The sequence below is a fragment of the Hibiscus syriacus genome, unplaced genomic scaffold, assembly GCF_006381635.1.
Source record: "Hibiscus syriacus cultivar Baekdansim isolate YM2019G1 unplaced genomic scaffold, ASM638163v2 tig00111772_pilon, whole genome shotgun sequence".
NCBI classification, from domain to species: Eukaryota; Viridiplantae; Streptophyta; class Magnoliopsida; order Malvales; family Malvaceae; genus Hibiscus; species Hibiscus syriacus.
Genome location: NW_024063173.1, coordinates 638,542 through 665,056, shown reverse-complemented (window position 1 = coordinate 665,056; position 26,515 = coordinate 638,542). Strand labels below are relative to the sequence as shown.

The following is a 26,515-nucleotide window of genomic DNA, read 5'->3' as shown; positions in this document are numbered from 1 at the left end:
TAAAAGCAACACAAATTTATTTATTACAAATGAGGCAGAGAAAGGAACAAAAAACATGTTCAAACATGATGCTACAAAATGAGATAAGGCTCATAACTGATGAAATGATTTATTAGATGCCCCATTCCTCATCCAATGTGATCATGCTTTGATACCCCACTTGATCTTGTCATCCATTGTTCCACTAATTCTCGTGTCAATGTCTCATTATCAACAAGTATCTCTATCTCCTTTAATAGTGACCTACAATTCCCAGTAGAATGCCCAGATAATCCTAAGTGGAAATCACAAATACTATCTTGATCATAGCTATGAGCAGAAGGGTTTGGTGGCACTTTCATTGGCCTCGATCTAATGTATTGACTTTTAGTCAAATGAGGGTACAAATATGAGATAGAAATTTGGAACACCTCCAAAGTATTTCTTGATCGTGGGGTTTTATTTGGTCGATCTAAACTACTAATTGTTTCTTTTCTTTTGCGGTTGAGAGGATTTTGGATGTGACATTCATTCACATCATCAGCTTTCTCTTGTTCATCAGATGGGCTTTTGGATGTGACTTTTAAGTTTCCTTCTCTGATTGCATTTTCAATCAATTCTCCACTTGTCACAAGATACTTAACTCCATCCTCTGAACTCGCCAGCATTAACTCATAGAAAGGAGCTGGAAGAGAATTATGAAACATATATGATATCTCTTCTTCTATCATGGGAGGTTGAACTTGTGCTGCCACTTCTCTCCATCTTAAGGAATATTCTTTAAATCTTTCATTGGCTTTTATCCTTATTTCTTGAAGATCCTTACATTTGGGAGCTAAGCTTTTAACATATCGATATTGTCCCAAAAATGCATCAGCTAAATTAACCCATCTCTAGATCTGCTCACGGTTCAAATGATTGTACCATACCACTACTGGCCCAACAAGACTATCATGGAAGAAGTGAATTAACAAATTATCAAAATTTAGGTACCCTTCCATTTTTCTGCAAAACATTCTTAGGTGGACTAAGGGACAACTAGTGTCATCATATTTTTCAAAATCAGGCATCCTAAATTTATGGGGAATAACAAAATCTGGAACCAAACTAAGTTATATTGCTTCTAGTTGTTCGTGAGAATCATTAACACCTTGCATAGCTCTAATTGCTTTCTCCACCTGATTGAATTCATCCTCATATTGTGCATAGTTAATGAGGCTATTGTTTATGTTCGAGTGGGATGCCTCAGGGTATGTTATCATCCTCGATGCATTAACCTCATAGCATTGTTGCTCTTTAACGGTCATCTGTTCTTCATTAGCAGTCCTAGTTTCCATTACTTGGACCATATGATTCGATCCATCTTGTAGAGATTCCAATGTTTCATTACTCGTATCTTGATGAAACCCGTCAAACTGTTCTTGCAACTGATCTTGTAATCCCTTATGAGATTGCCCCATTGTTTCCATGATGATAAATAACATGAATGAATGATCTCGATTTTACTGTTACAAAACCTTTCATGAATTATTTACATGTATGTAGCAATACTTAAATAAAAAAATGTGATTCAAATGCGAAAATGCAAAAATGGGAATGCAAAATGTGCAATGCAAATGTATGTATGCAAAAAGTTATCATTCAAGAGTGGTCATCTTAAAACAACTTTTATTGAACAAAAAGTTTCGATACATCAAACAAAACTTTATATATAAGGGATAGCTTTAACTCCCAATTTCTCTATTTCCTTCAAAAGACAAATTAACTTCCACTCATGCCAGGTGCAGAGTTGTCAATCTGCTTTAACTCTTGCGTAAAGCCAGCTAAATCAACCAGTTTATGAGCCACATTGCTTGCCCGGGCAGCAACTTCCTTCATGACCTTGTATTTTTCCTTCATTTTATATGTCAATTCCTGGATTTGTAGACAATACTGTTCATTTTTTCTTGTAAGGGAATCTTTGTGGTCAATAAGTTCTTGTACAGGATCCAAAAACGTCATCAATTTCTTATTTCTGGCTTTAGTGTCTTTTAGTTCAACTTTAATTCTACACTGATGGATATGATATGATGAATCTTCCATGTTGATTATAACTTTATTCAATATTTGATTTTCAGCTTGACATTTTTCCAACTTGATGTCGGTTGTATCGCGTATTTCTTTTGCAACTCGTAGATCATGAAAAAACCTCTTGCCCCGATCTTCGTGTTTCATGCAATTCTTTTTTAGTTTAGTGACCCCTGTTATTCACTCTTTCGGGGTATTTCCTAAACCAACCTCTTGAAAGGCTTGACTAATATTTTGGAGATCCTCACGCATGATTTCCATTTCTGCACTTAGTTTATCATTTTCAGTTTTCAAATAATGTATTTGAGCCTCATATTTCAACAAAACTTCTTCCTTCTAGATGCCCACACTATTACTCTTACCTTTGACTACTTTTGGTATTAGCCTGCCAGGATAATCAGTGACCAAACTAGATTGATCCTGAGTTTTTGAAGCTGGGAAATGACTCTTAAACGATGATGAGTTCTAATTACATGGCTTCTTGGAAGCTTTTACAGTTGTCACTATTTCCTTGGGGTCTCTTGACAATCCATTGGTACAAATGGTAACTGTGTAGAATTTCTCAGATTGGTTAGGATCAGAAGTCCCTTGTATATCTGAAATTACAGGATTAGGTTTATTGAGCTCTTTCTTCTTTTGTGCGGGAGTCTTTTTTTCATTGGTCAAAACAGATATTTTATCCATAATTTTGAACATTTTCTCTTTTACATCTCGTATCTCCTTTTTCTCTTCAACGGACATACGATCTTTGGGTACATAGCTCTCTACTATCCTCAGAGTTTCCTCAGGACGCCATTCCTTGGCTGTATTATAGTTTACTTGATCATGAAACCCTTTGTCCATAATGAAAATTTTGATTTTTGATGACCACTCTCTAATCAACACCTTCGATCATGCCATGATTATGCAATGCAAGCAAAAGAAATTAATATAAACAATTAAAGCCAAAATAAAATGTATAAAATAATAGATAAAAAATCCTATCTATATATACATCCTATCCTCATGTTTTCTAGTTCCATGCATTGTTTGGAAAAATAACCTAATTGCATGATTTCTAGTTCGCATGCATTTATTCAGAAAATAAAGATAATATTAAAAAAGACTCAACATGCTCTTCCTTGTGTACTAACCTTATGAAACTTATTTGGGTTAGGTTCCACCTAGACTCAAGTTCTAGGTTTATTATATGATGGGTTTTGGTTCTAAGGTAAAAAGGGTCAACGAATTGTCCTTTGTTGGTGCCCCTTGGACTGCCAAGCCCTCAATCCTGGTTTATCACAGACTTTTAGATCAAGTTCAATTCGAAGGAACACACTTCCTTATGTCCATACGGAGGTGAAAACCACACGAGGAACATAAGGTGTGAGCTCAAAGAATGGTCCCCTATCCCATACAGAAGTGAAAACCACATGAGGGAGTAGTTTCTCATTCAAACTAAATATGATAAGAGCGGGGTTTTAGCTCATGTCATCAATGCAGTGCACAGTGGGTGAGGAAAAGCATAAAAAGAAATAAACCAATAATATACAACACACAAATATAAAAATAATCTTTAAATCTAAAAATACACAATTAGATCTGAAAATATTAACAAACAGGTTAGTACAACTATTTAAAAAATAATCAAGGGATAAAACAAAATTAAAACAGATTTATGATTTTATTGCAAAGACGATTAATTAATAAAATGATGGTTTGACTCTCTTTAAAATTATCTCCAGCAGAGTCGCCAAGCTGTCGAGCCGTTTCTCTGCCCAGCGACGGAGAGTGCAAATAGTACACCTTAGTGTAACTAGTCTAGAAAAAGTGAGTGTTTATCTTCCTTGAATCAGATGAAATACTAAGTTGTAGAGTCGCCACCAATCTTTAATATGGTGAGATTGGTCACCAAAATGTTATATTATTCTAATAAAAATTCATGGGAATAATATTAAAATAATAATACAACAAAGGGTCTGTTTACCAGAAAACTGAGTTCGAGAGTCGATTACGTATGGGGAAGGATTAGCACCCCCATAACGCTAAAAATTGGTACCGTTGTTTATTAATTAGTGTCTTTGCAATAAATTAGTAAATTTGTTCTTAATTTTATACAAATAAATATAATAATAATAGGAATATAATTTCACACCAATAATCATTTTAAAATACCTTCTTTATTAATTAAGAAAATATTTAATGATATATTGTATGAAATAATATAACTTAAATACAAATATATAAAATAATGATTAAAATATAAAAATATAAAAATATCATATTATTAATGCAAAGGTTATAAATTTTAGGTAAAACATACATAATCTTATCATAATTTTTAATATTAAAATTAAAGGGATTAAATTATAAAGTATAGTGGTTAAATTGTAAAATAATAAAAATGTAATCTCTAATTCAAAATATTATAAAATATATATACTGGTAATATAATTAACCAAATATATTAATGCGGGATTAAAATATAAATTATAAAAATAAGGACTAAGTATAATGAGAGAACCCTCTCGCCTCTCTCTAAAACATCCCACCGGAGGGATGACCGGCCACCAAGAGCCACCGTCCGACGGCGATTCTGGCCGCCACCGACGGCGGCCAGCGATCTAAAAAATCCACCGAAATGATCCTCATCCTTCCCTCAACCCAAATCTATCATCCTTGTAGCCTAAAGATCAATAAATCGGCCTAGATCTACAAGTTTACCTTCGGTTTTCTCGACTTTCTGACGACGTTTAAACTTCAACGTTGGTAAGCTTCTTCACTCTTTTCTCTTTTTCTTGCCTTCGCTGATGTTGGTGTATAGTTTGCTCTCCGTTTCTTTCTTATTTTGTTTCTCTCGTTTCTTTTATCTCTCTCCGTCTCTGTCGTTCTTCGTTTGCAGGTAATGGGCCTTTTTATAGCCCTCGAAAGTCAGCCACAATGATGATCCTACCTGATGAGTCACCAGATCTATGGTGGTGACTCACCATAGGGTAGTGAGGTGTGCGGCTTATATTTCTCTTCTGGATTATTCTGCTTGAGGCGGTGGAGTCTGATGGTGACAGCGACGGTGGTAAAGTGTCACTGAAGATCTGGGCCTTCCATCTCCATCTTGATCGAACGGCTAAGGAGGTTGGCGGCACTGGAGAAGATGAGTAGAAACCCAAGGGTTTAGTTCGGGCCTGAACCGAGTCCGTTGGGCCCCCGGGTCGAATATACTTCTGAGCCTCCGGGTTTGTATTTGTCTCGAGTCGACTGGGTAGGATCCAGGTCTTCACTTGTAAATGGGCCTCCAAGTTATATTTGTAATATTGGGCTTTGTAATATTATTTAATAATAACATATATAATAACATATATGTTATATATAATAATAACATAAACGGACAAAAACTAGTGTCGACACCAGCTACTGCAAACGTAATATAATCAAAGAGATACACATGACTAAAATAAAAGTTTCCCAAATTACATACCAAACGTAAAAACATCGTAAAAATAAGCATAACATGATATTGGACTGAAATGAAATACCTAAAAAATTAAGAGACAAAATTAAAAGCTCAACAAGGCTCGATTTAAGGACTATAATGCGATGGGTTGAAAATACAAGGGCCTCTCATGCAAATATCCCCACCCGATAGAACACGGACGGTCCTAGCCTCCTAATACGCGGCCGTTTCACACATCTCTCAAACTACGTCGTTTTGGCATTCCCATATATACGATATTTAGGGTAAGTTTCTTTAACCTAACTCAATTTATCAGCTTCCACCAAATCTCCCTCAGCCGTTTTCTCTCAAACCCTCTTCCACTCTCTTCGTTCTCTCATTGCTTCCCTCTCCGACGGCGGCTGCCACCTTTAAACTGATCCTACGAAAAGTCAAGTAAACCCCCCACTCGTCGACCCTCTCAAACAAACAGAACCCAAAACAGTAGATATAACCTAACCCCTAACCCTCATTGTCGAACCACACAACCATCGTGACCTCCTCCCCACCATGGCTCCGACGAGGAACCAATATTTTAAAGAAACCTAACCTAAAACCCTCAAAGCCCTTTACCCTCTTGACTCAAACCTCGAAAAGAAACCCAAAGCCCTAGGATCACTCAACTGGTGTTAAAGGCGAGGGGTTTACCTTAGACTCGACGAGGTTTTGACTCTGAGCTACGGCGAAATGATTTTTTGGACATGAAAGGTATGCTTTTTTACAGTTTTTTTCTTTTTTTTTGGGTGGGTGACTCGCTCATTAACATCTAGGGGTATTTCTTTGTGAGCTGCTATGTGTTTTTTTTTGCTCTTGGTTTGGTTCTCTAGCTGCTGATGGTTTTTTCTTTTGCTCGATCTGGTTATGTTTTTTCTTTGTTGATGATGGTTTCTTTTTTGCTGATGGATATATATATCCTCATTTTTATTTTGATTTTTCCTTTTCTTTTTTTCCTTCTGATTTCCTGATCATCTGTGGCTTTTGTTTGCATGCATGAGGGAGCCTCTGCCACTGCTACAACAGAGGAATGTGGCAGGAGGGACGGGCTGCTCCTGCAACAAACAATCGGGTACCACAGCTGGCTGAGGTGCTGGTACGTGTTAGGAGGCTCAGGTCACGGTTGGAGTAACAAATGTGATCTCTACCTACGAGATCTGGCCGCTCGGGGAGCTGGGGAGCTGGGGAGCCTTGGGTGCATCACATGTGCCAACTCGGGGACATTGAGAGTGCTGTGAGTCGTTTGATCTTGGATCCAAATCTAACGGCCAAAACTCAGTTGCGCATGGAACCTTAGGGTTTAAGAAACCCTAAAGTTGTTATCATCCATCCTGAGTCGTTCGATGGGGACCTCCAAATCTGATGGTCCTTCTGTTGCGGCGCTGTGAGCTGGTGACAAAAAACCCTAGTGGGTCTAGGGTTTTTACGAGTGGGCTGCCGCACTGGGCTGCTATTTCAGTCCGGGTTTGGCTACTAGGCTGCTGAATCCTTGGCTCTTCATTGGTTTGGGTTTGTTGTAATTAATTTTGGCAATTCGAGCCTGTAAAAATAAAATATTTACCTAGTGAATCCAATTATCATAACATATTATATATATATATATATATATATATATATATATATATATAATTTCATATACCCATAAATATATATATATATATATATAACCACAAGCATAACTATAAATATAATTAAATAAACAGTCAATACATAATTAAAACACATACAACTAATAAACTAATAATAATATAAATAGATAATCACATGCACAACTTGGTAATAATAACTAATTAATAATATATATATATAAACTGGAGTAAAGACTCGAATGAGAGCCCCAGACAAAACGAGCATGCATACAAATCAGTATATATTTGTCTAAAAGTGTAATTGTATAGGTTTCCCCCTGTTCACTTTGCTTTATGGAATAACTGGTTGAATTGTTTTATTTTAAAATTCTTACTATTTTCTTTCTTTTTCCTTTTTTTTTCTCTTAACAGAAGATCCTAGACATATGCAAAAATGTTAATCATTAGGAAAATAAATAAATATACATATCTATAAAATTAATAACCTTATATTTACTATTACAAAAAATTACTAATAGCCATAATAGGTAAAAGGGTTATTTATAAGATAAAATAAATATATCATATACATATATGCCACTATATCCAAAAACATCATATAGGACGTCAAAACATACTACGATACCCTGTAGATCCATCCAAAAAGCACAATGCAAAATTGCTCACTTCACGTTCTCGTGCCACTCATCTGTGCACAATTAAAACACACATTTAATATATAACTAAATGCGATATAAACAACATAGATTTAAACAACAATATAATCCAAGCAACCATATAGTTTAGGCAACATGACTGCCTAAGATCCATCTAAACAACATAACCATAAAAGGTTTGTTTTCTTCAATCTCTATAAATTGCACAATTTGTAATTTGTAAATATTTTATTCATTTCTTCATATGCCCAAAGTAATTTAAGAGATATAAGGTAAGCAAGTATACTATGCATCATACTAAAGTATGAAACAGTACATCATTTCAAAAGATGAAATACTCTGCATCACCCTGAACGATTGAATACTATCCAACAACTTGAAAGGCGGAATACTATGCATCACCTTGAAAGGTGGAACTATGCATCATACTGAAGTATGAAATTTGTACAGTCATGAACTCTATGATAGACCATTATATCGGCCACTTTCTTTCAATATACTTGGGCAATATATATACAAACCTTTATAATATTTAATAACTTATAACATTTAATACCTATGATCATCTCACATTATTTATTTAATAACAATATAATACCTATTATAATAGGGCAATTCATACCTCATTATATATACAAACATATATATTGCTTGTAATAATATATGTCCCATGTCACTTATAATCATTCTATGGTTTAAATTAATTCTATAGAATGTCCAAAGACCATTTTGTCATTAAAATAAATTTTAGTGTCAATCTTATCTTTTAGATCCAATGGTCCATGGGAAATCATCTTGATCTAATGGATAAATTACCAAATAAATTCTTCAAATTTTCCCTAAATTTAGACCTTGACACCAATTTTTTTATATCATTTTGGTCATTTAACTTTTGGCATGTTACATATCATGTTTATATTTTTTGAAAATTAATTTTTTAATCAAAAAATGAAAATTTTTGCAAAAAAATCATTTTAAAAAATTAAGTTTTCCTACCGTCCCTTCTTCCCCCACCTCTGCCCTCATCTTGTGTCCCTCTTCTCCCCCCCCCCAATCGCGTTAATCAATTGACAGACCTCCACCTCATATTAATGTCTGTTACTTGAAGAGAAGAAATGGGTGACCGAATTATCGACCAGCTGTCATTGTCTAAACGATCGACTAAAAGGATTTAAGGAATTTTAGGGATTAGAATATTTGAGATTGTAGGGATTTAAAGATTTAAGTTTAGGAATTTAGGAGATTTGGGCGATGATTAATCATTGGTGAGGACGATAGTTAGGGTGGATGTTCATCAATGGCGGCGGTGACCATGATAACTATGTTTGAAGATTTTAGTGTTTTGGATTTTTTTTTAGATTTCAGAAAATTATATTTGAGAAAAAATGAGGGTTTTTTTAAATATAATTTTAAGTTTTTTATTTTTAAAAAAATTTTAAAATTTTAAACGTGGCATGTGTCCCTTAACAAATTTTTTTATGATCGTTACGGTCGAGACACTTAAAACGGTAATATTTATTACATTAGGCATCTGGATTAACCGAAAAAGATTTAGATACCTACAAGGAAAAAATGCAATTTGAACACTTTTTTATGTAAACCTTATAATAATAATAATTAAACTTATAATTTATCTTTAAATTTTTCAAATGGTGGTGTAGAAAGTGACATATCATCAAGAGACTAAAAATCCTAATTAAAGAATCAGAAGTTCTCAAGTTAGGAGATTAAAATGGATAAAAGAAAAAAAGCTTAGGTACCAAAATAGTATTTAGGACATCATCCAACGGTTCCTTAGATCTGCTTAGCAAACAATCATCCAACGGCCGATATCAAACCTCAACCTTTTCTCTTTTACCTGTCTGTCACCCACCCTTTCCTCGTCTTCTCCACACCTCTCGCATTCTCAAAGATGGCTACTCTCCTTAAAACGCCGCCGTTTAAGTCACCTTCTCCTCTAGCTCCACGTGTTACGACCTTCTCATTGAACTCTTCAAAGCCCTTCCATGTCTGCTTCAAACAAAGACTTCCTCGTCCATGGCTACTTCATTTCCTCTCTTCGGTTCGTGAAGTTGGTTCCTTTTGCTGCTGAAACTACTGATACCCAACAATAAGTTCAAGAACCCCAAATTGAGGTAACTTATAATGGTTTCCATTTCCTTTTTCTAGTTTTATTTTTCTGCTTGTGAATTTTTTGGCCTAGTTTATACGTTTATATTATTTTTTTCCCTGTCAATTTGACAAAAATGAATATGGGTTTTGGAAATTAACGGTGAAGCATGCTAGAAATGAGCAAAAAGATGTAACTTGATAATGTATAAAATTTAGTCATGTCAAGGAATTTTCTTGTCGAGTATCTTTCCTTCTTTGTAGCTTTATCGATTGGATATGTTTTCCTTACTAACTTTACCAATTAGAATACTTCTTCTTTTTGCAGCTACTGAACACAGTAGTGGATGATTAATGTTGTTCCAGTTACTCAACATTGAAGCTTTTTGATATTTCTTGGCTATCATAGCTTTGTATCATTATATGAATGTTTAGAGGGATTCTAGTGGAATCCAGTTTAAGTTATCCCATGTTTATTGTCCTCGATCATGTTCAAATAGACATAAGAAGACATGGGTTGTGAACAAGTCAAATGTCGAGGCAATCAATTTCTTTTTCTTTCTGCGGCTGCTCGACCCAATATTGGATAGTAAATGTTGTTCACTTTTGTTGTTTTCCAGTTCTCATCAACTAAACTTGGAAGCATTTTGATATTTCTTAGCTATCATAGCATTCTTTGATTATGTGTGTTTAGAGGGATTTTTAATGGAATCCACACAAATTATTTGAAAATTCACATGGAGGATAAAATGCGCAATGTGTGGATTGAATTTGGAGAATCAGTGAAGCCTAGCAATGAACTAGGAGATTGTTCTCTTTTAGGCTATTGAGATGAAGTCAAGCTGAAACCGATGAGAATTTGGTTGAAGATGGGGGGACTCAGGACTTGGTTTTGAGTGCATTGATCTTTGTCAGATCTATTGCATGGTTGCTAAGCATGTTATAAGCTGAAGTTACAGGGGACAACTTTATATTTGGTTCAATGCTGTTCATCTTGAAAGTGAAATGTGATTTGATAGAAATTTATAGCTGAATCTGGTTGTTAGCTCCTTTCTGGAGATAAATGTAACCTGGCTTCATTTATTTGTGCCATAATGTAATAACTGAACTTTGATGTATTGATCACCTATTTCAAAGTTGCTTATGCATATCTATAAAAAGACTTACGGCTTTGAGTGCTTTGATAAAAAGCTGTTTATTCTGTGTTAGAAGAAGTTAGTTATTAGTCAAGTGTAATATCCCATTTTATAAACAGGTTCTTTTGAATAAAATTAGAATCCTTTTTCTGCTTATTGGTTTTAGTTCTCCTAGCCATAACCGCCACTATCTGCTTCACACTATCTTTTACTGTCGTAGTGACATAATTCTGATCAAGTTCAAGACTTGTCTTTGATAGTTTAAAATTAACATGTTTGGTCGTGAGATTCTCAAATCTCATATTGTTTAGATATGAGTTTCACACTTCACCGCCGTTGTTCTTCTCCGGCATCAATGCCACCCTTTTCACATTCTGTCCCTCGTGTATCTGTATCACTTTGCTGTGACAATCTCTTTATTTCCTGCAAATATATATTACCATGTTTAGAAGTGTTACTTAATCTCTAATCCTTTGGTTTTTCTTTCTTTTTCTGGACTTTGTATTTACTTGCTTATGCCTGCTAGAGATTCTAAATATTTGATGTCTCAAAAAGTTTCATTCTTCAAGATTACTTTTCTTCCACACGAACAGATATAATCAAGATTACTAAATGAGAACTAACACATCCCTCTATGTAACTTATTGTCATTGTCGGTGATCTGTTGCAAGATAACATAAAAGGAGTGTGTTCTCTATGTTGGTATGTCCTCTATGTAACAGGACTCCTCAGATGGTGTTGTCACTGCTGAAGACGACGCCGTCGCAGATTAGTGTAGTGATGTCGAAGAAACATCTTCAGCCATTTCATCTTTGCTCCGATCATACAAAGAAGCTTTGTCAAGTAATGATGATTGAAAATTTGTTGCCTGTTTTGGATAATTTTGAGAGAGCTAAAGCCGAAATTAAGGTCGAGACAGAGAGAGAAGAGAAGATCAATAACAGCTATGCAGGTGAAGTACCGAGTTGGCTTGTTATTCAGTCAAGTACTTGATGAACTTTCTCGGAAATTTAGAGAAGTTTCTTCAGGTTTTGCCAAGACCTGGATATGCTTTTAATACAAACCAAGTCTTGATGGATTCGAGCTGACTAAGTAAGTTTATGAGTAAATGATGTGATATAATACGAATATAAGATTTTAGTTGTGACATGAAACCTTCTTGTTTTTCCTTAGGCAGGTAAATACAGATAGATGACATGGAGAAATCAGCAGGGATTCCGGGATTCAGTTTTGTACAAGCAACATATTTACCTCCATTATACTTGTTGGATCATGGGAGATAGACGACCAACGACCTCAAGCATTAAAGAATGATCGAAAATCTGTTTTAAGGAAACCGTGTAGCTACAGGTCTCAACTTGTTTTCAGTTCATTATTTTGTCATAAATCAGGTTTTTTATTCTAAAATACACTCTTCAATTATTAATAAATTATTTGATTTTTCTTTTTCTTTCATCTCGTATTGTTATACTTATAACAAGGCTTAACACACTTTTAAGTGTCTAAACTATATCTCAAATTAACTTTTGGTGCCTAAAGAATATTTTGTTAAAAATATGTGCCTAACGTTTTCAACGTTATACTTTGAGGTGTTGGACCGTGACAGCTGTTAAAAAATTAAAGTACATAAATGGTCATTGAACTTTTCAGGTGTTTGCATTTAGGTCCTTCAACTTTTAAAACTTGTAACACAGTCATCAAACATTTAGTTAGTTTGCAATGTGGTCCCTGACGTAACCGGTCGTTTCACTACTATTAGAAGAAGATGACGTGACACGTGAGGAAATCGTTTGCAGGTGAATAAACCTCAATTGAATCAGACTAAAAACAACAAACCTGATTTTGTTCCTCTAAATTGAAACCTTAAACCCTAAAAAATAAAAGTCCTCTTCTTCTCTTTGTTTGGTCAACAATTGAAAGCAATGGATACACCTCCAAATGCAATCCCAACTTGTTTTTGTGGAATGTCAGCTATTTTACGCAGAACTTGGACGAATAAGAATACTGGAAGGAGATTCTTTGGATGCGTTAATTATGGGTGTTCTAGAATAAATTGTAATTTCTTTGTTTGGTATGATCCCCCATTGAATTCATATTCACGTACTGTTATTGTTGGTTTGCTAAAGAAGATGAGAACCATTGAGAGAGGAAGAAGGCTTGAGCGAGTGATTTGGGTGGTTTGTTTGGGGATTTTTTTGTTGTTGATTATGTTGGGTTAATTGGTGGGGAAATTTAACATTTAGGGTTATGTTTTGAGGGTTTAAGGTTATTGCTTCAAGTTCAGTTTGATATGGAAGATTTTGAGAATGTATTATGAGTTTGAGGTTGAGCATGTAATTGAAGTATTTTGGAATGTGGGTTTTAAAATGTAATTGAAGTATTTTGGAATTTGGGGTTTAGAATGTAATTGAAGTATTTTGAAATTTTGAACATAAATTTGTTTTTTGACAGTGTTTACTTCAATATAAATTTGAGGTTTGTTTAAATGTTTATATCAATTTTGAATAACAATATGAATTTATTAAAAATAAAAAAGAGCAAAATGGAAAAAAATTCATAACAAAATGTAATGTTGTTTCTATTATCATTTGCATTAATTTACATCCAAATGTTACCATATATCATGGTATATGGTTTTGGCAACCATACCATATTGATTAAGCAACTATGCCATACACAAAAAATGACACTAAAGATAGCACTTAGCATTCATCAACACAAAAATGACACAAAAGATGACATATAACATCTATTAACACAAAAAATGGCAGTTAACATCCATGAACACAAAAAATCCCTCTTAACATCCATCAACACAAATTGAAGCTCTTGTTAACATCTATCAATATTTTTTGGTTTGAAACTGAAAATTGATTCTTGTCAATCCTGCATCACTGTATTTCAGAGGGAGAAGGTGATTGCAACATTCATCTAACAACTGATATGGAGTTGGTTATTGTTGAGGTGGTGGGATTTGTCCTCTTGCAACCCTTTCGAGTTTCTTCATTTGATTAACAATTGATATGGACTTGGTTGTTCTTGAGGTGGTGGGATGTGGCACTTGGGTAGTTGCTGTAGAAGGCCAATAAACTATAAAAGCCAATATATGATAGTTGTTAGTTAAAAGAAATAATAAAGATTGATGAGAATTAATAATGACCGATAATTTTGGTACTCTGGCAGCAGATGGATATAGAGTGAAAGGTGGAGCAGTTGAAGATGATGAAAACCCTGGAGGTGTACCAATTGAGGCTAATGGATGTGTTGTTGTTGAAGGAAGTGGTGTGTTAAACCTAGAATTACCTCTGACCTGACCTCTACATGTCCTTATATTGTGGCCCGCTTTACCATATTTCTAGCACTTAATTTATAGGGTCATTTCCCCCCTACTAGGACCACTTTGTTGTTCATCAGCAGTCTTTTTCCTTTGTTTTTTAGGCCTACCAGGTGACCTCCTTTGAATTGGAGGAAGTATTGGCTCCATTGATGGGATCGATTACCACTGATTAACTGCTCAGATAAGGTAGATAAAGTTATAATACAGCTGGATTTGAGTTGACCTATGGTAGCAATTGTTAACATAATTCTCTGGCCTCTCTTAAATCAATAACATCACTGAGACAACATGTGCACATGGAATCCCTGTTGAGAAACATAAATATCCAAGACCATCAAACATCATGTACACATTATGACCCTAACATAAATATCCAATACCATCAAAACAGACAATAAACATACATAAATTGTAACATAGTAACTAAACAACAACTCAATTCTAGATCCACTCCAGTATAGCAAGTAAATTATAACGTAGCAACTAAACAACCAATAAACAAACATAATATCCAATAACATTGAATTCACAACAACTAAATAGTAAATAAAAAACAAATAAAAAAACAACTAAATAGCAAATAAACAACAAATAAACATCAAGTAATTAAAGTCTGAAAAGCATAAAGTAATACATGTAAGACCTCATTTCCTACAAGAACTATCTCTAACTTCTAGATCCACAACATGTTGGTCAGATGGACCAAATACAACTTTATATCTTGGACCCCCAACATGTGATGGCCAACATCTAACAACTTGCCCAATTAATGTGTCCACCTTCTTTTAAATTTTAGGACACGTTAAACTAGAAGACTTCTGAGTAGCTTCTCCCTTTTTAGAAATTCTATGCATCATCTTCGAATAATATCCATCATGGTTAGGATGGGCTTGTCCCTTGCCTCCAGAATAATCTTGTAATATAAAAGGGTCAAAAGACATTAGTAAGATCAAAATAACATTGAATTCATAGTAAATTAATTTTGAAATTATATATACTTTATTTAAACATTTTAAAAAGTTGTTTAATAAGAGGTCACATTTTGATCTTGTGGAAAATGAGATTTAGACCACATGGCAGCGTCCTTTTACTTTAACTAGTTATAAGCATCCTTGGACAACCCTATTATTTCTGACATGGATCTATCAAAATCCCTCACAGTAGTTGCCCTTGTTGTTTTCCACAAAGAATCTTTCAATGTTTTTCCTTTATAGCCCTCCACATTCTTAAAATTTGAGTATAAATGCCTAACACAAGTTATGTGTTCAGCATTATGATACAATTCCATAATTGAGTCAATATGTTCCTGCCACATTTCAAAACCAGTACAACCAATAAATATCAAGAGCCATAAACAGCAAATAAACAACCATAAATAGAAAATAAACATCAAATAAACAACAAGTACAACCAATAAATAGAAAATAAATGATAAACTTTTACCTTTTGTTTATCAGACATAAATGTGACATGATGAGAGTTTAATATGTGCAATTCCTCTCCTAATAATTGCAGGAACCATTGCCAACTATCACGATTTTCAGATTCCACACAACTGCCACTGCTATGGGATAAATGCAATCATTTGCATCAATTCCCACAACAGCCAATATGTAACCATGGTAATAACCCTTCATAAAGCATCCATCAAGAGAAATGAAGGGTCCACAGTGATTCTTAAACCCTAGTTTGCAACCCTCCAAACACATGTACAACCTAACGAAGAGTTTGTTGTCTAACTTGCATATTGTGGTTGTACCAGGATTTGAGTGTCTCACTTCTCCTAGGTATTCATATATTTTGCTATATTGTTCTGTAAAACAACCTAAGACCTTTTCTACAACCAATTTTCTAGCCCTAGAAGATTTTTCTAAACACACATAAGTTCCATAAGATTCTTTAATATCTTGCTATAGTGAGACAATTGAATACTTGAGGTCATTCTTAAATTTTGTTAAAAAAAGTTTTGGCAATCCACTTGGCAGATATCAACCTTTGATTTCTTATGCCTCTTTGACAATTATGTTCATCATTAATTGTCTTAATCTACGGAAGCTGTTCTCAACCTTTGTTGGGGGCAGCCTACTATCTTATCTCCCCCTTACCCCATACATATGAGAATAAGGGACATCCATTTTTAATTAATTGTCTTAATCTGCCATGTGTCATCATTATGATCCTTAGGGTTCAACTTAGATGCCCATAATACCCAAGAACAACTCCTTTTACTACACACAACTTGCACTCTTCGATTATCATTCTTCTTAAATGACATGCTAAACATTTCAACCCTTCCATACTACCTAATAAAATCTCTTAAGATTTCCTTAGCAACAAATATGAGGTTTTTCTTTAAACTAGAGCATGCCATATCTTTCTCAATATTAAACTCAGGAAATCTTTGTTTTTTACTACGACCACTACTATCATAACAAGAAGCACTATGCAATGACTTTGCATCAGTATCTCTATAAGAATAAACACCATTGAAAAGCAGTATGATTAAGTATAAATCCTAGGTTCTCCCGTACACTAGTCACAAATATTACGTCATCTTCTTCAGCTGTATCATACTCATCATTTTCACTATCCACAAAATCAGATTCGGACCTTTCATGCTCAGATGACCAATAATCAAAACATTCAGATTTTGATGTTTCATTGTCAGTAGTTTCTGACAAGTAGAAGTAAAATGAAAAGAAACATAAGTTAAACTAAAAAAGAAAATAAAACAGTATTCATAATAGGACTAAGACACGTAAAAGGAAAAGAAACATAAGTTCAATTCAAAATGAAAAGAAAAAAGTATGCATAATATTTTATTCATGAAAAGTTCCAACACAATATGGACCACAACTCCCTAAAAGTTCTAACAACCAAACAACAAACATAAAAAACTGGTCCACATTTAACTCCAACAACCAATATTTAAATAACATCAATGTTTAAAATATTTTATTCAAACTCAGTATCCAATACACATGCAACATAATTTGACAAAACTATAAGAAATTAGAATTCAATATCCAATACCATCAAACATCATTTACACATGCATACCCTACTTATAAATCCAAAATAAAAAATGCCTAACACATGAACTTAAATCTATAAATTTTCAGAATAAAAAAATTTTATACGACATTTGTAATCAAAACAACAACAAAAAACTTTGAAATACATCAAAAAGAATAACTTACTGATCACCATAGTTGAACAAGCTTTCGACCGACTCCTTTTATCTCTCAATTTAATCAAGCAACAATCAATACTCTTAAAAATAATCCTAACCCTAAAAAACCCAAAATAAACCTAATTTGCGTTTTGGAAAAAAAAATTCAGTGACTTATCGCTTATTTGAGTTTAAAACCCATTTACATTTTCCCAAATGTTATACGACGTCGTTTGAGTATTATTGTTTTAATTTTTATAGCTGCAAACGATTTCCTCACGTGCCATATCATCTTCTTCTATCGGCAGTGAAACGACCGATTACGTCGGGGACCACATTGCAAACGAACTAAATGTTTAAGGATTGTGTTGCATATTATTAAAGTTAGGGGACGTAAATGCAAGTGTCTGAAAAGTTCAATGTCCATTTATATATTTTACCCAAAAAATTAAGTGACACGCTTATAGTTTTTTTAAAAAAAATCATTTTTGAAAAAATATTATTATTTTTAAAATTTTTATTTTTTAATATTATTATTTTTTAAAATTTTCATTTTTTTTGAGAAAAAAAATCAAAATGCCTAATTTCCTAAAGCCTCCCCGTGCATGACTCTCCTCCCCAAGCCCCCTACCGCTAGCTGTTGAATCCCCCTTCCCCGTTCAGCAACTAAGGGCCACCCCAACCCCCGTATATGAACTTCCACCTTCATGTATGAACACCGACGAGCATATTTCTCAATCTAATTAGAACTTCAGAATTTAGGGATTTGGGTGATAAGATTTGGAGATTATGGTTGCAACGTTGGGGGAAGAAGTAAGGGGTTTCGGTCGGTGGAGTTTTGGCCGACGGCGTTCTGGAGGCCGGCGAGGTAAGGAGGACTGAAATTAGAGATTTTTAAAGTTAGTTTTAGTATTTTCTTGGAAGTTTAGTGCTATGGTTTTAAGTAACGACTTCCATTCGATTTAGGCTAAAAAATAAAATGAAGAGTTGCAGAGAAAGAGGAATTGCAGGGGGAGGCAGCGTGGGAGGGGGACGACGGGACGGGGGAGGGTTTTTATTTTTATTTATTTAATTTTTTCTTTTTTTAAAAAAAGAAAATTATATTTTTATTTTAAAAAATATAACCGTAAATATCTAAAATTATAAGAGAAAAAATCGTATTATTTTTAACGAAAAAAATTTTAAACATATAAAATTAATTTAAGATATAATTAGTCACTTAAAATTATATTAATCCTTATAACAATATTATTGTTTCTTTTCCGGAGACACTTTGGGACAATGTCTTATCCCTCCCTGCAAAACTTGCCAGTGGAGGAATCTCAAGTTTAAGTGGCTACTCATTCTTAAGTGCCAAGAGTTGATGCTTCAATACGATTGATATTCGAATCATATGATTTATCTTTCATACAATATCTCCTAATTTCAATATCAGGTTTTTTTTTATTTAAACAAAGTTTAATATAAAAATAAGTGTCTAATTATATCTTTTTTTTCTAATAAGGTGTCTAAATTATTTTTCGGTCAATTTAGGTGTCCAACGTTTCTAATGTTACACTTTTAGGTGTCTGAATTATTATTGTCATTAAATTCCTCCGTTAAATGACACATATTTTGTTTATATAATTTTGAAAATTTTATTTACAATAAAATTAAAAATTATATATATTATTTAGAAAAAAGCTCGAAAGTTTCTTATATCTTAAGAAAAATCCAAAACTTTGAAAACTCTAATTCCAATCCCTATACTTACGCTAGTCGCCATCGTATGTTGTTGTTGTCATCGGTTGAGCTTTCACCAGAACCTCCACCCGATGACAAGACAAACCCGATGACCCATAACCCAAAAACTCGACATCGTTGATGAACAAAACGGCAAACCTGACGAATCAAACTTTCAAAAATTGAGAAACTCATACGACCAGATGGCAAGCGTGACATCAAAGGAGATGATGGTCGACGAGCGAGATGTCAAGGGTGGCAACGACAGTTGACAATGGAGATGATAAGGTTAGGTTAAGGATTTTAGGGTTGATTTTAGGGATGTTAAGAGATTTGAGTTTTTTTTTGTAATTTTAAAGAAATTAAGGTTCTTTTAAATATAATAATATTTTTAAGTTTTAATTTAAAAATAAAATTTTTAAAATCACCAAAATCAACTCGTGTCAATTAACGGAATCTTTTAATGACTATTACAGACAAACACTTAAAATGGTAACGTTAGGTAAATTGATTGAAAAAAATTTAGATACGTAAATAGGAAAAGGAGTATAATTTAGATTTTTTATTTATTTATTTTTTTTGTATTAAGCCTTCAAACAAACTTAAATGGAACTACCTGATTGGCAGGTACATTAAATTTCAGAACCAACAGCATAAAAGTTCCGTAAGACAACCCCCGGAAAGGGAAGGAACTACCAGTCAAACTACGTTCTTCCACGTCAGGTAACCCCCAGAAAGTACAGGAACTACCAGTCAACTACTGTCTTTTCTTTGCTGGTAGGTGCAGAAAAACTCAAACTTGGAAGATATTAAATGCCCCATTTTGTCCAAAACCAAGCACGTCCAGTTAGTGTCTTAAAATTTGTTTCATTCAGTTCCATATCTAATTAGCCATGGATGACAATATGCAGCAGAGGTTTCTAGAAGAAGGAGAAGAAGACGAGACTGGTCTAAAGACAAGAGTTTGGGTTGAAACAAAGGCAATATGGAGGGTTGCATTCCCTTCAATGTTGAGCAGCGTCACTTCCTTCGGGATGATCGTCGTCACGCAGTCGTTTCTCGGTCACATTGGCGAAGTCGAGCTTGCCACTTATGCACTCATTCAAAGCATTTTCGTTAGGTTCATCAATGGCATTCTAGTAAGTAATCAATCTATAACTCTCATTAGTTAACTTCACATTCTGTTTTTGGATATAAGTTTTCATGTAATGTGACAGATTGGAATGTCGAGTGCGACTGAAACACTATGTGGGCAAGCATTCGGAGCAGGACAATACCACATGATGGGGATATACCTGCAACGCTCATGGATCGTCGATGGCCTCACAGCGACGATCGTACTCCCGGTGTTCTTTTTCACTTCACCGATCTTCAAACTACTGGGGCAGGAAGATGAGATCGCGGAAGCAGCCGGGAGTATATCTCTATGGTTTATTCCCATGCTTTACGAAATGGTCTTTGCACTCACCATGCAAATGTTCCTCCAAGCTCAGCAAAAGAACTTCATTGTTGGGTGCCTAAGTGCATCCTCGTTCACTCTTCACATGTTATTGTCATGGATCTTGGTGTACAAGCTTAACTGGGGTGTTGCCGGTGCAATGGGTTCCTTGAATATATGTAGTTGGCTTATGGTTCTCGGCGAGTTCGCGTTCATCTTCGGAGGCTGGTGCCCCAATACATGGAAAGGATTCTCCAAGGCTGCCTTCTATGATCTCTGTCCTATAATAAAGCTCTCCATGGCCTCTGGCCTCATGCTTTGGTAACCTACACTGCTTTTTTCTGTTCTCTTCTGAATTTGTGTACTAGGATGAGATTTATTAGCCATTTGTTTTGGATATTCGAGTCAAATTTCTTCGCGACCACCTCGAGGTAGCTAATTGGTTCTGAATTAACAGCTTAGAGTTGTGGTACACTGCCATTCTTGTGTTGCTGGCTGGATATATGAAAAATGCAACCATTGCCATTGCTGCATTCTCCATCTGGTAAGTTAATTCTTCAAATTTTCTTCTTCTTTACCTGCTCTAACTCGAATTTTATACAGCCTCAATGTCAATGCATGGGAATTAATGTTCTGCATAGGGTTCCTTGGTGCATCAATGTAAATTCTCTTCTTCTTCTTCTTCTTCCTATTTTCCTATGTAATTTATGATATCTCTTCCCCTTTGAATACACATTTTTGTGTTGTTTGCAGAGTTAGGGTGGCCAATGAATTAGGCAGAGGGAATGCAAAAGCATTGAAATTCTCAATAAAAACAATAATGAGCACTTCAGTCTGCATTGGGGTTACATTCTTTGTTATATGCTTAGTGTTTTGGCCTCAAATTGCCCACTGGTTCACCACTAGTGAACAAGTTGTACAAGTTGCATCATCTCTCTCAATCTTCCTTGCCATCTCAATGTTGTTCAACAGCATTCAAATAGTACTAGGTGGTAAGAAACCAACACTTTTCCAATTCAAATAGTACTAGGTTGTAATATGATGATGTTTCGGACAGCGATGGACCGAGGAGGGCTGGCAAAGGCAGTCGTCCTTTGAAAATTTCAAATTCCCATATATTATAGATATTTACTATTAATAATCCGTTTTCGCCTCTTAACATAAAGCCTATACCATTTCTGATTTCAGGTATAGCAGTTGGGGCTGGATTTCAAAGTGTGGTGGCAATGGTGAACTTGGGATGTTATTATGGTGTGGGAGTGCCTGTTGGAGCTGTGCTTGGTTATGTGTTGAACCTTGAAGTTATGGTAAGAACAAATACATTTTTGGATAAATTATGCGTTTAGTATCTAAACTATCAGTTTTGATTCGTTTTAGTACCTAAATTTTCAATTTTTTTCAAAACCATACCTACCATTTAGTTTTTGTTTCATTTTAGTACTCATCATTAAAAGCTTAACACGTTTAGTACCTAAAATTTAGTATTAAAACAGACCAACACTGATAATTTAGATATTAAACGCGTTGTTTACTCTAATATTTTATTGGAAGGTTAAGTGAAACTTTATGGTTGATCAAGTTGTGATGTTTATTTTAACAGGGACTATGGATAGGGTTGCTTAGTGGTGTGGTATTACAAACAATGATTCTAGTGTTCATAATATGGAGAACAAATTGGGATGAACAAGTTAACAAGGCTTCTCAACGTCTCAAACGTTGGCTTGTGGACGATGGACAACATAATCAAACCCTACCTCAACCTTAATTTGTACTTGTTTCATCTAGAAGTTTTTTTTGTAAGCGTGCTTAAGATAATTAGATGGGAGGTTTCCTTATATTTATTATATTTTGCCCTCCCAACATTTTTAAGATATAGATTTGGATTCTATTAAAAAAATCAAATTTGGATTCTTCAGAATTTTTTCGTATAATCAATCATTTTCGATCTATTGATCAACTAATCTGGATCGGATACTGCAAAGGTGAGGACGACCCTCTCAACTTAATTTGTTTCATTCGTAAACGTTAGCATTCAAACCCTTAACCTTGCTTAAGGGATCTAGTGTCTCATTCCACTAGACCAACTGATTTTTGGTAGATTCTTTAGAATTTTAAGCTCCATTTGAATTTACAAAATATTTTATGTTTCCTTTTTTATTTTTATTTTCAGAAAATATTTTTCATTTTTAGTTTCTGAAAATTAAAAAACACGTTTGATTAATATAAATAAAAACTTAATTTATAAATGAAAATAATAAAAATATATTTGACATTTAATTTTTAAAAAAAAGATAAATCAATAGTTATTAAATAATTAAATTATAATATAATTATTAAAATAATTTATTATATAAAATTAACATGTGAGTTATGTAAATATAAAATAATAAAGTTGAAAAGAAATTTCATAACACAAAATTATTTTAGTTTATAATAAGAATATAATGTTGATGCATATTGGACATCCATTAAATTAAAATATATATACATAAAATTATTGTTATAAGTAAGAACACACAAAAGTATCATTAAAATAAAATATTTGTTTAGCGGTATTTGAGGTCCTCAAACTTTTGCAAAAAGAAATTTAGTATAGCCCCTAAACTTTTTTTTGCACTCAATGTTACTCTTAAACTAAGACAAAAATAATCTAACCTTTTGATCAACGAAATCAAGTGTTGATCATCACGATGCTTACAAGACAGATCAAGAAGCTTGTATGACAATCTACAATGTTGATGTGACTATTCTCGATATTGTTGTGGTATTACACGAATGACGATGATGTAGTATATGGGTTTAATTGATTTTTTACCTAAGTTTGAGGCCTAATTGATTTTTTTTAAATTGAGGACTTATTTAAATTTTTAGAAAAACTAAGAAATTATTTGAATTTAAAATATAAAGTATAAACACTTATTAAGATATTTAATTCATTAAATAAAAAATATTACAAAACTAAATTATTAAAAAAAATCAGTTTAAATACAACACTCAGTGTAAAAAAGTTCAAGGACCACATTAATTTTTTTTTTGTAAAAGTTTGAGGATTTCATATACCATTAAGTCAAAAAATTGTTGTTAAAATAATTTAATTCATTAAATACAAAAATATTACAAAACTAAATTATTAAAAAATTAGTTTAAATACCACACTGAGTGTAAAAAAAAGTTTAAGGACCAATGATTTTTTGTAAAAGTTTGAGGATTTCAAATACCATTAAGTCAAAAAATTGTTGTTAGAATAATTTAAATTTGTGTAAGTTAAATTAAAATATAGATCCAATATTTTTTTATTTTTCATTTTTTTTGTAAGGAAATAAATGTATCAAAGACACTTATATGTCATGGGCTTCTTCTTCTTGAATCACGTGTTCCATTTCAGCAGGCGGGGCTGGGAGGAGTTTAACACCCACAGACCGATACGGGTAACCCGATCCGATTCGAGGTGTCACATTAGGACCACCGGAGCGACCCAGCGTAAAAAAATCCCAAAAAATTTAAAATTTCTGTTAAAGCGCGTAATATCATAGAACAATTTATATATTAAAATAAAATTTAAAAATATAAAAAATAAAACATATTTCAGACTCATATATAAAAACAGAATACAACCTACATGCTCCCTAATCACATGCACCGTACTCCACAAGCAACGCGGTGGAACTCCTTTATTGATGTCGATAGTTGCACTAGTTTGATTATTTTAACCTGAAATTGTGAGTAAAAGAGTGAGTTTTGGGAAGCTCAGTAATACAGAACTACCAAGTGATGTTGAATGACATGCAGATAAAAGGAACATCATAAGTTTTCCTTATTGACTCAGTCATCTATAGATTTTTGTAATGAGCTAAGGTTCCACTGATATTTTATCGAGTAAAAGCCATGAAGATTTCAGTTCATAGGAAACATTCAGAGTACCAAGTTTTCAGAAGATCGGAATAGGATGTCTAGTGTGTTCCAACCAAAACCAGTGTAAATGCACATATCTTTTTAAAACAATAACAATTTAAAACATGTTTTTAAAAACCATAGTAATACCCCCAACCAAACATCGTTATGCAGTTCCCCAGAACTACATCCATAAGGACTTACCCTAAGTACACAACAGATGAGCCACCACCCTAAGAGAATGCCTTGGGGCCTATGGGCCTACCCAAGGGTCACCTTAGGTCCGTAAGGATTTACAAGCTTGATCAGAGCTGAACCTCCATACTTCATCTGGATCGTGATCCAGTAAAATCTCGTAAGCGTGACAATGAAATAAACCAAATAACTACCCTCCACCCGTACACCATAGGTAGTCCCATGATTAACCCAAGGGAGTGCCTTGGGGCCTAGAGCCTACCCAATAAAGTTTCTCGGGGCCTCGGAACCTACCCAAAGGTCACCTTAGGTTTGTAAGGATTTACCAACTTGATCAGAGCCGAACCTCCATACTTCAGTCTACCCAAATAATGTCCCAATAAAATAGTTCAAGTAGTAACTAGTAGATTTCATGGTCCATAAATTAGGAACGATCATATTTTCCAGTGAAAATAGAAAACTAGATAACACATTTCAGGTAACCATATTTCATAAACCAGTAGATTACATGATCCATAAATCAAGAACGATCATATTTTCCAGTGAAAACAGGTAACCAAAGAACATATTTCAAGTAACCATGGTTCATAAACCAATAAATCAGTGATTTCGTAAAATCACGTTTAAAACAGGTAGAACATTTGCATGTCACATAAGGAACACACTAGAGGATCCATATATTAATCGGATATACTTGGAATTTATCAGGTAGGGAACTATGAAACTTTTGTAATTTAATAGAATTTCAGAATCAAGATCCCTAAAAAAGGGGAGGTTTGATAGCTAACTGATTAATCATTCATTCGAGAAATGATTTATCAATATCATACAATATTCATATATTTTTCGTAGGCAATTGAGTATCAGAAAGGCATTTAGAATCATTTACATCATAATTATTGAAGATTTAGAGATAACATGAGTGTTCCCATTATTCAGGCAAATCAGAGGCATTTTAGACATTTGATTCTTAGAGAATTCTTAGTAATTTAATCTAATAAGAGTATAGCGATGATTTGTGGGATTTAAGATTATATATTAATTATCATGATTTTGAGTCCAATAGAACCAACAATCCCAACACTGCGATATTTGTCAATCATTTGGACTATGATACTTCACTATTATTCACTTCTTATTACTGACTGCACCAGCTGATCTGATCAATATCAAAATCATCCTTGACCAGTTCTTGAGGAGACGAATAGGTATTCTGTTGGTATTTATTTCATTTCCACATTGTAATAGCATCCCAAAGTGTCTGACAACTTGGGTCGTGCTCCATAACCTTTAGAGGCAGTACATCATTTAGGTTCATCTATGTTCCCATAGTCTATCCAACGACATTCACTTAATCCAAGTCATAAAGGTATTTAGGTCATCTCGGTATTCGGGGTTATTTTAGTCATTTTGGGGTCCAAGCACATTAGTTATTTCAAAACTTGAGATTAATTCATCATTTAAATACTTATGTGACGTGTTGCACTTCCAGTAATCTAATCTTCAATTGATCATTTAAAAACAAGGGAGTCACTATATTAAGAATTTTCAAATGTAGAAGTTTATTTTTTTGGGGTTTTTCAAATAGATTAGGAATTTAATCAGTGATTCCAAGGTTCAAGCGAATCAAAATTTGAGTTCTCATGTCATCTCCATTATCATATTCATCCATAGTCCTTTTTACATTTTAAGCTTATTATCGAAATTCCATTCAATTCTGTAAGTGGCGTTACTTTCGATAAATTAGACTTCAAAGTATTC

The 26,515-nt window shown here is 33.9% G+C and overlaps 1 protein-coding gene and 1 long non-coding RNA gene across 2 annotated transcripts; both read left to right on the top strand.

The window, feature by feature from the left end:
- The first annotated feature begins 9,620 nt into the window (after nucleotides 1–9,620).
- LOC120170123 lies at nucleotides 9,621–12,355 on the top strand. The gene is made up of 3 exons (XR_005520726.1): nucleotides 9,621–9,889; nucleotides 11,722–12,091; nucleotides 12,173–12,355. It is a non-coding gene; the product is annotated as an uncharacterized LOC120170123 (long non-coding RNA).
- Nucleotides 12,356–20,091: 7,736 nt separating this feature from the next.
- LOC120170124 (protein DETOXIFICATION 24-like) lies at nucleotides 20,092–22,467 on the top strand. Its single transcript, XM_039178135.1, has 7 exons — nucleotides 20,092–20,369; nucleotides 20,448–20,989; nucleotides 21,126–21,212; nucleotides 21,272–21,328; nucleotides 21,422–21,660; nucleotides 21,857–21,975; nucleotides 22,269–22,467. Exons 1-7 carry the CDS (start codon nucleotides 20,124–20,126, stop codon nucleotides 22,431–22,433), a joined length of 1,455 nt encoding a protein of 484 aa, XP_039034066.1. The 5' UTR covers nucleotides 20,092–20,123; the 3' UTR covers nucleotides 22,434–22,467.
- Nucleotides 22,468–26,515: the final 4,048 nt, after the last annotated feature.

Excerpts from the sequence above, each read along its gene's own strand:
- LOC120170124 (XM_039178135.1), top strand. The coding sequence starts at position 20,124 with ATGGATGACAATATGCAGCAGAGGTTTCTAGAAGAAGGAGAAGAAGAC. Across the intron at positions 21,329-21,421 it reads GGGTTCCTTGGTGCATCAAT|AGTTAGGGTGGCCAATGAAT; the intron begins GTAAATTCTCTT and ends TGTTGTTTGCAG. Across the intron at positions 21,976-22,268 it reads TGTTGAACCTTGAAGTTATG|GGACTATGGATAGGGTTGCT; the intron begins GTAAGAACAAAT and ends TTATTTTAACAG.